The sequence below is a fragment of the Phaseolus vulgaris genome, chromosome 2, assembly GCF_051622355.1.
Source record: "Phaseolus vulgaris cultivar YP4 chromosome 2, ASM5162235v1, whole genome shotgun sequence".
NCBI lineage: Eukaryota > Viridiplantae > Streptophyta > Magnoliopsida > Fabales > Fabaceae > Phaseolus > Phaseolus vulgaris.
This window is the reverse complement of record NC_143499.1, coordinates 14563416-14579549: the sequence shown is the minus strand read 5'-3', so window position 1 is coordinate 14579549 and position 16134 is coordinate 14563416. Positions and strand designations below refer to the sequence as shown.

At 31.4% G+C, this 16134-nt stretch overlaps 1 protein-coding gene across 3 annotated transcripts; it reads right to left on the bottom strand.

Moving 5' to 3' along the window:
- Positions 1-3146: 3146 nt before the first annotated feature.
- On the bottom strand, positions 3147-6709 carry LOC137810764 (Haloacid dehalogenase-like hydrolase (HAD) superfamily protein). 3 transcript variants are annotated; one of them, XR_016518464.1, is made up of 10 exons: positions 6459-6685; positions 6188-6298; positions 5735-5817; positions 5195-5278; positions 4787-4862; positions 4602-4681; positions 4359-4432; positions 3590-3683; positions 3407-3476; positions 3147-3233 (listed from the first exon to the last, which is right to left on the bottom strand). XR_016518464.1 is itself a non-coding variant. In XM_068612185.2 (10 exons), exons 1-9 carry the CDS (start codon positions 6571-6573, stop codon positions 3410-3412), a joined length of 777 nt encoding a protein of 258 aa, XP_068468286.1. In that variant the 5' UTR covers positions 6574-6709; the 3' UTR covers positions 3147-3233; positions 3407-3409. The 3 variants fall into 3 exon arrangements, 2 of the variants coding, with proteins under 2 accessions (XP_068468286.1, XP_068468285.1); XM_068612185.2 differs by having other exon boundaries at positions 4602-4674; positions 6459-6709; XM_068612184.2 differs by having other exon boundaries at positions 3407-3479; positions 4602-4674; positions 6459-6671.
- Positions 6710-16134: the final 9425 nt, after the last annotated feature.

The following is a 16134-nucleotide window of genomic DNA, read 5'->3' as shown; positions in this document are numbered from 1 at the left end:
ACCTCATATGTAGTAAAATGGATACCATAATCCCCTTCAACCAATTCATGTTCATGCACAAAATTCATTAAGTCTTCCATACTATACATCATTTCTACTTCATCGGATCTTTTTGTAAACAATCCAACCTCCATGTCCATACTTCCACCTTCATTAATAAAAACATAAAATTTTGTTTTATTCTAATTTTCATTCAAATTCATACAACTATGCAAATTAAAAACTGCATTCAATTTTCTTCCGAATTGGGTAATCCATAACTCATTTCATAACTCAAAATTAGCTTCCGTATTGGGTAATCCATAACTCATTTATAACTAAAAAATAGCTTCCGAATTGGATAATCCATAACTTATTTGATAACTAAAAAATACCTTTCGAATTGTGTAATCTGTAAGTCATTTGCTAACTAAAAAATAACTTATGGATTGAGTAATTCGTAAGTCATATTTTAAGTTATAAAATGACTTCTAAATTGGGTAATCATAAGTCATTTTATAACTTCAAATATTACTACCAGATTACATGTTCCGAAAACATGAGTTTTTGTTCATTTCCATATCTGGTATATGTATGGATTTCCTAATCCAAAAGTTTTAAATTTGGCGTTTGTGTTCCGGATTATGTAACACGAAACTTAGTTCTAGATTCAGTTTATCTAATATGGAACACAATGGTGTATTACGGATTGAATAATCCAAAATGTTATTTTGGATCCGAAACTAAATTCTATGTTACATAATACAGAACATGATTCCTTCACATTAAAACTTACAAATTATATAATTCGTTGATCCGACGGATTAATCAATCTGAAACATAAAAAATTAAAGACACACGTAAAAGGGAGTCAAAAAACTCACCTGAAAGCGAACAAACCGTTGTCAACCACTGATAACACCACCACCACCGCCTTCAACCCACACCTTCTTAAGGAGTGATGGAGGTGCAAGAAAAAGGAGTAGTTTACCCATAATCGAACCAAAGTGCGTGGTTTAGTCAAAAAAAAAATCAAACAGAATCGCAAACATTTTATTATTCGTTTTTTAATTTGGTTTTCAGTTTTTAAATTAAGTTAGTTTTTATTTTGAAGGTAACGTATTTTCCATTATAGCTTATTATTTTGGGTTTTTGATCATGATGGGGTTTTTTTTTTTGCTTTTTACCAAAATGGGACCCGTTTAAAAAAAATTACAAATTTAGGCAAGTCGTGCCAATTCGGCACGACTTCATATGCACAAATCGTTTTAATTAGACACGACTCTGTCATGTCATACTGAAGTCGTGCCAACTTGACACGACTTCTGCCTTGTCATATTGAAGTCGTGCCAACTTGGCACGACTTCTGCCACGTCATAATTTTATTTTATTTTAATTTTATTGTTTATATATTGGGTAGTAAGTTATGTAATGTTAAAAATTAATTTGATACATAATTTTCTAAGAGTGTTAGTTTTAAGGAACAAAAAATTGGATAATCGTGTATGGATCATGTTTGAATTGAATGAATAAATACATAGATAAAGAAAATGAATGTTCTAAGAGTGTTATGAATGAATAAATACATAGATAAAGAAAATGAGGAAATTACTAATCAAATTTGAATTGACTTTTATTATTAAGTTTGTCTGTGCGGACAATTGCTTCTATTGTGACCTTCCGTTCTACAATATGAGCATTTTTTTTGGCTTATTTGGAATTGAATCATCCATTTCGTTACGAATGCGTTGAGTGTTAGGTCTTCCTGATTGATGTCAACACATGATGGGGTCAGGTAAGAAATTTGGCCCCGTGTAAGTAGACAAATAATCCTGATTTCGAACTGGATTAAATTGGACCTCATAAGCTTTTAAAATATTGTGCAGACTGTATACTAGGACCACAAATGTCGTTACTTGTAAATGACAAAATGAGCAAACAATAATTACATGTGAACAAGGCAGATGTAAAGCTTGAAATTACTTCTCAAGCTATTTATTTTGCAAATTCACAACAATAATTCTCTATTTATTTTCCAAATACAATAAATTTTCATTTATCTATTTATTTCCAAATTCAATAACAATTTTCTTCATTTCTTAATTAATCAAATAATCAAGTTATTGTATTACAGTACCGTCAAACATGATCCATACACGATTATCCAATTTTTTGTTCCTTAAAACTAACACTCTTAAAAAATTATGTATCAAATTAATTTTTAACATTACATAACTTACTACCCAATATATAAACAATAAAATTAAAAAAAAAATAAAAAAAATTATGACGTGGCAACTTGGCACAACTTCAGTATGATATGACAGAGTCGTGTCTAATTGGGACGATTTGTGCATATGAAATCGTGCCGAATTGACACGACTTACCTAAATTTGTAATTTTTTTTAAACGGACCCCATTTTGGTAAAAAGCAAAAAACAATAACCCCTTGATAGTCAAAAACCCCTATTATTTTACTACATTCTTTTTATCAATGTTTGTTTTTACTTTTAAACTAAATCAATTTTATTTTTCTAAAATTGTTAAAAAATGTTGTATTTTATAGTGTGCTTTTTCATTAGTACAGTATTCCATTACAAAAAATATAATTCCCCAAAATACATTGTTCTTTTAAATAGAAAATTATTACGTGAAACAATTATCCTGTCATTTTACTGAATCCAAATCGTTTCTGATTTTACGTTGACCTCCTTCTGTGAGAAATTTCTCGTGATTTATGAAAAAAAAGGAAAAAAAAAGTTTAATGAATGGCAATATTTGATGCAGAATGACAACAGTTATGCTCCTATCATCATTCTTTTGTTCATTTCATAACATGCGTAAAAGGATAGTTTAGGTTTCCTTAACAACCAACCATAAATAACGGTAAATGAATATTTTATTGTATTTACTTTAAAAATTATTAAAAATTAAGAATTGAAAAAAAAAAGATGAAAACTATCAATTGAAGGAAACAAAATAAACAGAATAATTTTTTTAAACTAAGGCTATTGCAGATCTATTATTTGTATCATTTTATATATAGATAAGGGATAACATAATTAAAAAAAGAAAGGGATATTTTATAATAATTAACAAACAAACAAACAAACACGGTTTCTAGGCATAATCTATTGAAAGTACACAAGTGCTGGTTCACTTTGTAATTTGCAAAGTATTTAGGTGAAAATCAGAAACTTGAATCCTCTTTCTCATTACACCCTTTCACAATGGATGGTATTTGTGAGGTAAATCTGGAACACAAAATTGAAACAGATAACGTCATTCTTGGTATTTAGCAAAACTTGGCAACCAAGGTCATCATATCAAAGGTTTTTGCAGCACGTATTAAAAATTGATAAGTATGATTATCCACTTAATGAAATGCTAGCTATTAGTATGAACAAATCAGAGTTACAAGCCACACCAGTTATGCCTCTGAATTGAGAATGCGATTTTGTATATTGGAGAATGTCTTCACATCGATACCCCATAACCTACTTTCACAGATAAACTTAAATCATTATTAAAAATTGAACAAAAAAGAATATCATGAGACTTTTATATCTATATAAACAAGGGATGTTTACTTCAGACGAAAAGCTCTTACCAGCAATCAATTCCCACATCATTGGCCCCCAGTTTATCTGCCTTTTCATCATCTCCAATGTGTAAGGCTTTGGAAGCCTCCACATTTACTTGATCTAGGAAACGGAAAACATTGGCAACAAGAATCAATCAATTTAGCATTATTGCAACAACAAAGGGCAGCATGAATAGTTTGCTGCACTCCAAAGAAATGATTTTTATGATGTTTTGTTTACATTTAAATGAGGTGAAAAGGATTGAAGTCATATCCATAAATAAACAGTTAATTTATGTACTATCCATTTAAGCACTGCAATTTTTTACAAGACCCTCTTATGTCTAAGGATTTCTCAGATGAACTTCTTTCAAAAGTATTTGTAAGTGATCAAAATAAACAGAAAAAATTAAAAACATTTCTCAAACTAAAATTAGATCATAGATAAATTGCTTTATAAAAGCCCTCTCATTAATTTTCCTAAAGTTAATCTTCAACTTATGCACAATGTTTCAGAGTATCTCTAACTATCGAGCACATAATAAGATTAAAGGATGCAAAATGAAGCAAAACAAAAGCCTCAAAAAAAGAAGGTATTTTAACTAACAACTCAAGCAAAAATATCTACCATATTCCACATGAGAGTCAAAAGCAGATTACAAAGATGAAAGATACTATGCCTTGTAAACAAGTAACTGTTCTTTTATTTATGCTAATGATAGTGAAGAATGCTGTGGAGAAGGAGGGGGTAATGCAAAATGGAATTTATTAAAGTAAAACTAATAATCATTTATACCTAGAGCAGCTTGGAATATTCTTGAATCTGGTTTTTCATATCCGACCTCTGATGATATAATGACGGCATCAAACCTGAGGTGAAAACCAGAAAATGATACATTGAAACCTATGTATGCATCAGAATTTGTGAAATCTCTTCAAACTAAGGTTCAACAGACAATCATAGTCACCTCCTGGAAAAAATGTTCAAATTTGCTATATAGCTAAGTAACAGCACAATGAAGGAATAACCGATACTCACAGATTTAAGACATTAAGATCCTTCAGTAGCTTCCTTAAGCGGTTGTCAAAATTGGATACAACAGCCATCTTAACTGCGTACTGCTTGTCACGTTAGTAAGGACCAACTTCAAAGTAAGTAGTAAATGATGGCGTTTAAGTTGTTAACAATGTTACTTTTTCCAGATAACTAGAAATATTTGTTACCTCCAGCATCCTTCAGAAGAGTAATTGCTTCATAAGCTCCATCTGGAAGATGCCACGCATCCCCTCTTGCATAGTACTGAAAAACAAAATAACACTTGAAGTTCAGACACAAATGTGGCTGATATTATTACTTTGATTTGAACACAAATCAAGTAACTTTTAAAACACTCTCCGGCCAATCTACTTTTCCTGGTTAAGTAAGCAATAATATCTAGAAACAAGAAGAACAGAGACCAAAAACTACAACATCAAAACCTATAGATCATATGTGGTCATATTCCAAATGATTAGGTGAAAAATAAAGGATTAAACTGTTTTCAAAAAGATTAAATTGTTTCACAGATAGAATCATCATAAACTAGAAATGAGGTAAGGACAAATAAAACAGTCTGCAGCTAAGAAAGGTACCTCGTAAACTTCCTCAAAATAGTCCTCATCTCCACAACCAGTGGCTTCAGAAACTACAAGTTTCCAGAATGGCCTCCCATCTCCCTGTAGTGAAGTAAAGAGTGAACATTACTGCCATTCCATTTGCAAATTAGATGGTTTTCAGTTTGCATGTCTTGTTGAAAGAAATTAAACATGTCCATGGTAAATAGGTAAATAAATGGAAAAGCAAAAAAAATGGAAAAGCAAACTGGCATCAGCATCCTGTAATGGCTACAACCTAAAGTTGGTTTCAACGTGACATCCTAGTCGAGCAAGTATGTCAATCCTGTAAACTTACAACAATTTTCTCTTTCAGACAACAAAGAGCATGCCAGTAAGTACAGTTAATTTTACTAAGAACATTTTCTAAACACCATTGTTCTAGAGTTAAAGTGCAATAGCTTGAGAAAGACTGAAAAAGAGTGATTGGAAAAAATGATGCAGAACAGAAAGACATCAAAACTTACTAGGCAATCACACAAAACATTAAAAGAAAAATTATGAAAGGTAGGGCCAAACCTGGTAGCGCAGCTTTTCAGGCCAAGGAGCAGAAAATGCTCTCTTAAATCCTTGTTTTATCTTAGCTGGATCCACAATCACACCTGAAGACAGTCATCACAAGCGTGTATATTCAGATTGATAAACATAGATGAAAAATGTTGATAATATTAATTGAGAACCCTACAATAAGAGTAACATATATTATGAGGAAGAGAAATGCTTTTAACACATCTTTCAAACACGTTCTTTATCATTGGCTGAAACTGATTGGAAATCACCATCTCATTTCTCATTTAATAAATTCAACTCATGATTTTGTAGTTTCCAATAAATTTTCACCAATGATAATAGTCAGTATGTTAAAAGGGGTGTGTTACCGATACTTCTCTTTGGAGAAAACATCTATTTGGGTACTCCAAAAACACTAGTGTCATCCCAGAAGAGATTACAACGAAGGAGCAAGAAACACACCATATTTGGATCCAATATCAGCATAAGTGTCCTCAACTGGTTTCGCCAATTGCAAAAGGGTGCCCCCAGCATCCAACAACAATGCATCATATGCCTTCTTCCCACCAGTACCTTTGGTGTTGCCAACAGTACACAGTTAAATCAGCATCACCAAATAACAATAACATCAGCAAAACTACATGTCACATAATTTTTGGAGGTAGAACAAACATCTCCATTTCGAAATTATCAAGGAAACGATGAATGAGTGAAAGGATGATACTTGACTTACCTTTGTTGATGGGCATTGAAGAAACTGGCAGAGAAGAATTGCGGGGTTTGGCTTTGACAGCTCCGAAGAGCGCGTTGGCCTGGGAGCATCTCATCAGGGTAGTGGTGCCCATCATCTCATTTATCTTCTCTTCTCTTCCCCATCGCTAAGCACTAAGCTATGATTTGTATATGCGAAAAACCTACCGAATCCCAGAATAATAAAACCAAAGACAAATTCCCAGAATAATGCTTGTTAAAAACTAGACGGCAAAAAATTCATACGTGTTTTTTATTTTTTTGAATTGAAAAAATAAAGAATGAAATAATATTGCATTAATTCTTGAGGCTGAAAACCCAATGCAATGAATTTAATAAAAAGAATTTTATTATTTAATTTCATTTTTATTTTTTAGGTTGATAAAAGATAGCAAATTAATATATTGAATTAAACAAAATATTGTTATTTACTCTAATTTTTATTGTGTGCATAGATTTGTAAAAGAGAGCAAATGCAATGAATCTAATAAAATGTATTCTATTATTTAATCTCATTTTTCTTCTTCAAGAAAGGGATCAAATTAAAAAGAATTCATCTTTAATTGTCAACAAACTTGTCTTGACGGTGCACGGTTATTTTTCTAAAATTTTATAGTTAAATTATAATATTATAATATTGAAGAAATAAAATAAAAACATTCTTTATATTCAATTTGACATTCTAAAACGTAATATATGAAAAATGACATTCTAAAACGGGATATAAGTTCTATAATAATTTATAAATTAAAATTACATCAATTCTGAATTAAATAATCTAATAATAGATAAAATCGACATTTAAAAAAAAACAGAGTAGTATGAATTTTACAAAAAATAAAAATCAAGAGAGGATACTTTCGAATATGCAAGTTTTGGAACTTCGGTGATGTTATAAAAATAATTAAATAACATGTATTAAATAAGTAAATAATAAAGTATATCAACTAAATATGTCTTTTATTTTTTGTTCTTGGTAACCAAATTAGCTTTCTGAAGTTTTATTTTAATTCCTTTGACAATTGTAAAGATAAAGAATATATATTTCATATAGAATATGAATATGGCATAGTAATGAAGAATTAAAATTTAAAATATAATATATTAATGTAACTATCTTGTTGTTATGCATGTTAATATAGAATATGAATATGGCATAGTAATGAAGAATCAAAATTTAAAATATAATATATTAATGTAACTATCTGTTATGCATGTTAATCATATTGAAAGTAGTCAACACATTCTTCTTAAATTAAAATATATAACCTTACATGTATGTATTACTTTTGAAAACATAGTATGATGATTTCCTATTATTAAATAAACACTTTTGACATAACCCAACAAATGGTTTATTAGAGCAAGTACGGTAAGAGAAATAATACAGGAAATTCATAACTTTTTCATAACTCTATTTAATAGTGAATGTATACAACAATTTTGCAATAATTTGATGGAAGAAGTAAAATATTTTTCACAATAACAATTCTAAAATATGGTGTATTGGTAAATATACTACATTTATTAAAACTTTGTGAGAGAATATCTACTCAGTCACACAACAAAATAGACTGAAAAACAATATAAAATAGAGAACATAACTACTTTTCTTTAACTATCATAATATGAGTGTTGAGCAATATAATATTTAATGTCAACATATTTGAATTAGCACAACACGTTAATTGCATTACCAAAAAAGGTAAAACAAAAAAATTATGTAACCTAGTGTACCATTAATAACTCAAAGAAAAAGATTATAAATTATGAAGAATGATTGAGTATCTCTCATAGTTTTTGTCTCAATAGTTTAAACCAAGCATACAACTGAGGTTAATAGTGTTAGAAAAAATAAAATAAAGTAAAATGATATAAGAAATTTTATTAACAAAAATGTATATTATTTTTTGTTTATGACATACTAAGGAAGTAGGTGTGATACCTCTCCTGCTTAAGTTTATGAACAAACAACAACATTCTTGTGTGTATGCATTATGACATTTAGTTTTTAAAATTTAACTAATCTTTTAATACCTAATTTCGTGTTTGAATGCTTTAGATGATATAAAATATTGATAAAAAAATGTTCAAATGCAATGTACTGTTATAAGAAACGAAATTAATACAAAAATAAATAGATTTCACGTCTGATCTCTTTCTTTAGGGAGTAGTATATAACAAAAGCTGTGTAAACTATAATAATACAAAATTTGTGTAAACTATAAATGAATTATGATTTGTAGTGAATAAGCACATTGAAATTCCTAAAGTAAGACCATTCAAAATAAACATATTTTACAAAACTGTAAATTTAGAGAATTAAAATTATTGAATTTATTAAATAAGTATAGATTTATACCTTTCTCGTATTCCATTATTATCTTGTTGAAAGATTTACTATCAGAAAAAAAGAAGAAACATGTTATTACAAAAAAAACAACGAATATAAATTGTTAAATTCATTTTCATATATTAGAACAAAAAGACTAGAAATAAGAATAATTTTAGATTAAAGAATGTTGATACCTAATATGTATGGTTCTAACAATATGTTTCAAAGATTTTCAAATATTTCTTTGTAGACTACATTAGTAGTTGAATTACTTGTATTCCATCTTCATCCAAAATCAAGATTTTCAACCCTTTTCTTAGATTTAACTTTGGAAAGAGCAGCATATAATTGTCCATGTGTAAATACTGGATGTGGTAGATATAGGTCAACTTTAGAAAGCGTTTGACCTTGACTTTTATTTATTGTCATAGAAAAGCACAAAGATATTGAGAATTTTCTTTTCTGAAACTTAAAAGGCAGGCCTGAATCAGGAGGAATCAAGTTCATTTTAGGAATATATATTTTATCACCAATATTTTTTCCCGTGATAACTTTGGCACCAATAACATTCTTCCCCAAGTCAATGACTTGTAATCTTGTTCCATTGCAAAGTCCATTCGCTTGATCAATATTTCTTATAAGCATTATCGGAACTTCAACTGTTAGTTTAAGACAATGATTAGGAATTCTTGAGCATTTGATATCATTCAAAATTTCTGATGTAAACCACTCAGCTTGAACATTTTGTTGTTCATAAAATTGGCCAGGTGTGTCTGAACTTAAATAACTAATTTCTTCTCCAGGGATTAATGATAATTGACTTGGTCCACACATTCAGTAGTAGGAGAGAGTAGCACTATCATCAAAAAATCCATTAGAGGTCAGATTCTGTATGAAGTCAGGATAAACAAATTCAACCAATTTCAATAAGGTTGTTCAATATTTTCAATTAAAAGCTCTTTTAGTATTTCAATACTTGCTTTACTAACTTCATTTAAGTCCATATCTCCATCTCCAATCTAAAGGATCCAATCAGCAAACTCTTTGATTTCTGTTGCAGTTTAGAGTGATTTTTTAATGCTTAATCTCATATTCTTTGTAAGTTTCAAGACTTTGCAATGTGTCCATAATTCGAAGTAGTTTATTAATTCCTTGACAATGTTATATCTTGATCCATTTTTTACAACAGGCAAGATCTGCCTAAAATCTCCTCCCAATACAATGACTTTACCACCAAAAGGTTTATGAGCATTTTCTTCACTTTCAGCCCTCATAGCATCCCTTATATTTCTGTCAAGGGCTTCAAAACATAACCTATTCATCATTGGAGTTTCGTCTTATATAATTAATTTAGTTTCAATCAACAATTTGTCATGAAGACTTCATTGAGATATGTTGCAAGTTGATTCTTCATTATTAACAATGGAATGCAAAATATATAATGAGTTGTTTTACCTCCTTGAAGTAACAAAGAAGTGATACCGCTAGAAGTTACATTCAACACAATCAACCCTTTTGATCTAATGGCAGTGAACAGAGTTCTCCACATAAAAGTTTTTCTTGTGCCACCATATTCGTATAAGAAAAAAAAACTAACTTCGGAGAGTACTGGTGTCATGATATTTTCATACAAATAAAGGTTTTGTAATTCAACATCTTGAATTCGAAGACCTACTAAACAAAAATATGTCATATAAGGTATTTATAAACTTTGAAACACCAAAAAAGTTTATACCTTATAGCTTTAACTCCTTTCTTTTGTTGTATACAAAGTCATCTGATAGCAACTTCCAAGTATTGTTCCACATTTCATCAGGTTTGGACATAGTATTCATGAGTAACAAGGTAACAAACAATCTTCTCAACTGAATTCCTGAAGCAAGGTTGTTGGCTTCTATAATGACATCAATAAATTCTTTATCATCTGCCAATAGTCTCATTGCCTAGCAAGTCTCTTTATATATTTTGTAAATTACCCCATTAACAATCTTGATGTTATCATAATTACAACAACCTTTTTTTATAAGTTAACAATATCCTCAAATAATATATCTTAGAGGAACTTATGTAAGCCTTCCAATACTAAAATCCATCTTCCTCAACTACCATTCTCTTCGTTGTGCCATCCAAACAAATTGGCTAGAATATTCATAATAGGACAAATTTTGGCCCTCTAGATAAATTTTATTAGCCTTAAACCAAGCTAAAAACATTGCTCTTTTATGTTCATTTTTGTTCAAAATTTCATCAATTTCATCATGGTCTTTAAACATAATAGGTTGCTCGTATAACAGATGAAATGTCAACCTTTGAAATGGAGTCCATCTATGATGAATATTCTTCAAACAAATTCACATGAAGATATATATCTACAATCATAATATTGTTTAATTTCATTTATAACTAGGGTCTCAGTAGAGTCTTTAGTAGTATTAGTAATTTTCAAACTTGCTTTATTTGGATCTTTGTTGACATATTTAAACAAATACTTTATTGAATTGGATTTATTACAATATTCGATGTTAACATGGGCTTGATACCTCAGTAGTAGTAATGGGTTATACGAACAACATTTCTATTGTCTATCTTAATTCCATTTTTTTTATAAAAATAGTTCATTATCTTTGCGTTTGTAACATGGATATCAATCCTCATCAATAGTAGTTGACAATTTAAAGTTCTTGGGGTAAAATTTCGAACATCTACCGTTATTCATGCAAGGTGAGCTAAACTGGGATGCTCCACATGGACCATGTATCATATAGGTTGCAACTTCCTTTCACAATTTAGGATATAAATTTGCATGCGATAATTCTACTGAAATGACTCCGTCAATGTCCCTTGGACTTTCTAACTTTTTCACTCTAGCCAACCACATTCCCTTTTTTTGAAATTCCACAGTGTACATACCTATAATCAAGGTTATCAAACTCTAGGGTTAACTTGTAAACCCTTGCGATTTTAAAGGTCAGGTGCAGGTTGTCGAGTCAACTCGGAAGCAAGCTCGTTTTTTAGTAAACTTGGAGTTGACTTAGCCAAACTCGGTTAAACCAGGCAATACAAAACAGATTTTGTACTCACAAGACATATGTATCATCATAAACAATCATATTATGTTTAAGTTGTACCAGTTGGGGTTGAATGAGCCATGTCACTCGGCATCATTGACTAATCGACCAATTGATCAACCACATTATGGGTTGAATAAGCCATGTCACTCGACATCATTAACCGACCCATTGGATGATCAACCACATTATTGGTTGAATGAGCCACGTCACTCGATATCATTGACTGATCGACCGAATGATCAACCACATTATTGGTCGAATGAGCCACGTCACTCGGTATCATTGATTGATCGACCAGATAATCAACCACATTACTGGTCGAATGAGTCATGTCACTTGACATCATTGACCGACCGACCGAGTGATCAACCACATTAAAGAACAAATTGACAAATAAATGACAAGTGAGGAAACATCCTTTAAATCATGGTAACCTCCCTACAAATTCAGGCCACACCCGCCAAATCCAGGTGACACCCCAAGAAATCAGCTAACATTAATTTATTGAAGGTATGCACCAGATACGGCCCATGAATCAAATGGCCCATTACCAAACACTATAAATAAGCCTTCTACAAAAGAGTAAGGTATGCTTTGATCAATTACATCATACACTCTTAATACAGAGTACTTACTTGATTATCGGAGAACCTTTTACAGGTTAATTCCCAACCGAACACCAGGGAGGAACGACTGAGTACCAGAGAACGAGTACGAGAAGAGTAAGGAGGAGCGACTGAGACATCAACGACAAGTCTTACTGCTAGTTCCAGTTCTAGGTACTATTTAGACCCCTTTTAGTCTATACAAGTACAATTGACACCCACCATGGGGCCGAGGTAGAGTCAAAGCAAGCAACAATGGTTTCGATGAGACAAATGTTGAACTCTTCGGCCAAGGCAACTTACTAAACAATTAACAGGCCTTCTCGAATGAACGCGACACTTCACGAACTCTTCGGTCAAGGCAACTTGCTTAACAATTAGTAGCCATTTGCGAACGAACGCGACACTACATGCTACTCTTTGGCCAAGGCAACTTTCTTAACAATTAGCAACCTTGTCGAACGAACGCGAGACTATATGCAACTCTTCTGCCAAGGAAACTTGCTTAACAATTAACATTCCATCCCGAATTGATGCGAATCAAGTCAACAAGGAGATGCTCAAGGATGCTAATTTACACAATGAGAAGTCATCTCAAAGTAGAGACCTCATCAGAGGGAGAGTTGGGCAAGGACCAGAGCACCTAAAGTTATTCTTGCTAGTCTTCTTAATGTTTAGAATATGTTGTAAATAAGTTGGGCTCACTTGAGGGGTCCAAATAGTAGAATAAGCAAGAGTAGGTCCATATAGCATAAATAGGAGGTGAAGTTATAAGAATGAGCCTATGAGAAGTCCATTAGGGTAGGAAGGAAACCCTAACTTCTAGAATGTTATGATTGGTGCGACATTGACCAAAGTCCAACCCTAAAGCCGCATCAGTTTTCCCTTTCCCCTTTTACCCTCATTCCTTGTTTTCCAAGGCTCCTCTTCTTATAAATAGGAGGTCTCCCTCATTGTATTTCCAAGTTGAATGAAATAGAGAAAAATTACTCTGCATATTTTGTGTGAGATGCTAGTGAGGCTTGTCCTTTTAGTCTTTTAGTCTTATCTTGTGAGAATTTGAGAGATCTCAAATGACGAATTCCAACACTTATCTTGGAGTCATTTCATCATCCAAGTGGCGTGCTCATCATCTCAAACTCCATTTCTCATAAGCTTCCTTTTCCTTCATCTTTTCCTTCCATTGTCATTCCATTCAATTCATAAATATGTTATTGTTTTGCTTCCTTATTTCTATTTGGTCATTTCCTTTTGTTATTGCTTTCATTGTTTAATTCCACACCATATCTTGTCATTATCTTCACTTTATAATTGTGTTTTCCTTTTGCCTTTGTGAAATGAACCTTCACATCTACTAACCACTTGGTTAAGTTAATGTCCAGTGGGAATTTTTCTTATGTTTTCACTCTTAATTGTCTAAAAATCTCAATCATAAATCTAAAGTGTCACCTAAATTAACAATCCTAAAATCAACTTATATCATGAATAAACACGACACTACATGCAACTCTTCGGTCAAGGCAGCTTGCTTAACAGTTAGCAGCCCTTCCTGAACAAACGCGTAATACGCTGATACGATTAAGAAAGTTTTGCCTAAAACGACAATCTCTACTGATATCCTAAATCTACATCCTTCAACTAAGGAAGTTTTGCTCTTGAAGCAATCCCCCTTTCGAATAGTTAAAATAAAGTTTGCTTCGATTAAGAAAATTGTCTTAAAACGACAATCCTCAACACCCGATCGATGTTCAACTTATCTAAAGCTCATACAACTTATTTAAAACATATTGATCCAGGTATCAACATACGCTCGACATTCAAAATTGTAAAGCAATTTAAAATCCTAAGCGATGTCTAAAGGATCTTAGTTCTAATGATCATTCAACAAACATTGTTAAAATTGTACAAGTGTGAATAGAGGAATCCAAACAACTATTGAATAGATCAAAATCAATAAGGTTGATCGGTCGACAATGAAAGAAGGACAAGAAGTTACTTCATACCTCAAAGCACTCAATAGTCACATCTAGACTCTTCTAAAATAAAGATTCATCGAGCCTAAGGGGCAAGTGTATCGGTCGAACCGAATGAACCACATCACTCGGCATCATTGACTAGCCGACCGGGTGATCAACCACATTACTAGCCAAATGAGCCATGTCACTCGGCATCATTGACTGATCGACCGGATGACTATCCACATTACTAGCCGAATAAGTCACGTCACTCGACATCATTGACCGACCGACCAGGTGATCAACCGCATTAAAGAACAAATTGACAAATAAATGACAAGTAAGGAAACATCTTATAAATCAGGGTAACCTCCCTACAAATTCAGGTCACGCCCTCCTTGCCAAATCCGGGTGACACCCCGAGAAATCAGCTAACACTAATTCATTGAAGATATGCGTCAGATACAACTCATTAATCAAATGGCTCATTGTCAAACACTATAAACAATACAAAGGAGTAAGGTACGCGTTGATCAATTACATCATACATGCTTAATACAGAGTACTTACTTGATCGTCGGAGAATCTTTTACAGGTTAACTTCCAATCGAGCACCAAGGAGGAATGACTGAGTACGAGAAATGTAAAAAGGAGCGATCGAGACATCAACTACAATTGTTATTGCTAGTTCCAGGTACTTTTCAAACCCCTTTTAGTCTATACAAGTACATAAGTATACTTCCATCTATTTTAACTTGAATAAAAATATACTTCCATCTATTTTAACTTGAATAAAAATTGGATTGTATGAGATTTGTAACGATCATTATAAGTAAAATCATCATTGAATAGGCCGTGTAAACGGGAGTAATAACTGTTGTCATCCCTGTGATTCTTTTTAATATTGATTTAATTTCATGATTATCTCAAGCATTCATCACACTACAATTTACTTGCATACCATATTCACAAGTCCAAATTTATTTAATAATGGTTCATAACCATTTCGAATATGGAGATAATTGATTTAAGCATAACTAACGACATTCATAATTTGTAGTTATCTCGTATTATAAAACCCATATGAAAATCATTATAAACAAATTAAAGTTGTCAACTATCGTAAAAAAACATCAAATGTCATTATAAATAAGATATATTAATTAACTATGGTTTCAAACTCAAACGATTATGTCTTAATTTACAAATTACAGATAATTAATTTACTGAAAAAATTGGTTAAACATAATTATTGTATTAGTCGTATTCAAAACTTTTGGTTTATTTTTTAAATTATAATTAACACAATTAATTATACAAAAGTGTTAAAATAATAATGTAATTAAGTATTTTGTGGTTTGTATTTGGTTTATACGGTTGAGAAGAATATATTTGATTGAATAAATTATAAGTTTAGATAAAATATTGTATATATAATCATATTTTAGTTCCTGATTTGTAGGGTAAAATACTATAATACTCATGTATCTATATGCAAATGATATATGGATGAATTATATTTTTCAATTTGGTATTAGAGTTTGAGATTTTTTTTTCTCTCTTTCTTTTGAATTCTTTTAAGAACTTAACTGGAGAGATTCAAAGAAACCAATTTCAGTGGTAATTAAATCTAAAGGTGTCTTTAATGTATGCATAACCCTGAGTGAATTTAACTATGACGTATGATCACAAC

What these genes read in the sequence shown, in the direction of transcription:
- LOC137810764 (XM_068612184.2), bottom strand. Translation starts at nt 6,573, where the DNA reads ATGATGGGCACCACTACCCTGATGAGATGCTCCCAGGCCAACGCGCTC. An exon ending in TCTTCTGAAGGATGCTGGAG is followed by an intron (nt 4,675 to 4,786) that starts GTAACAAATATT and finishes AGCAGTACGCAG; the next exon opens with TTAAGATGGCTGTTGTATCC. An exon ending in AATATTCCAAGCTGCTCTAG is followed by an intron (nt 3,684 to 4,358) that starts GTATAAATGATT and finishes TCCGTTTCCTAG; the next exon opens with ATCAAGTAAATGTGGAGGCT.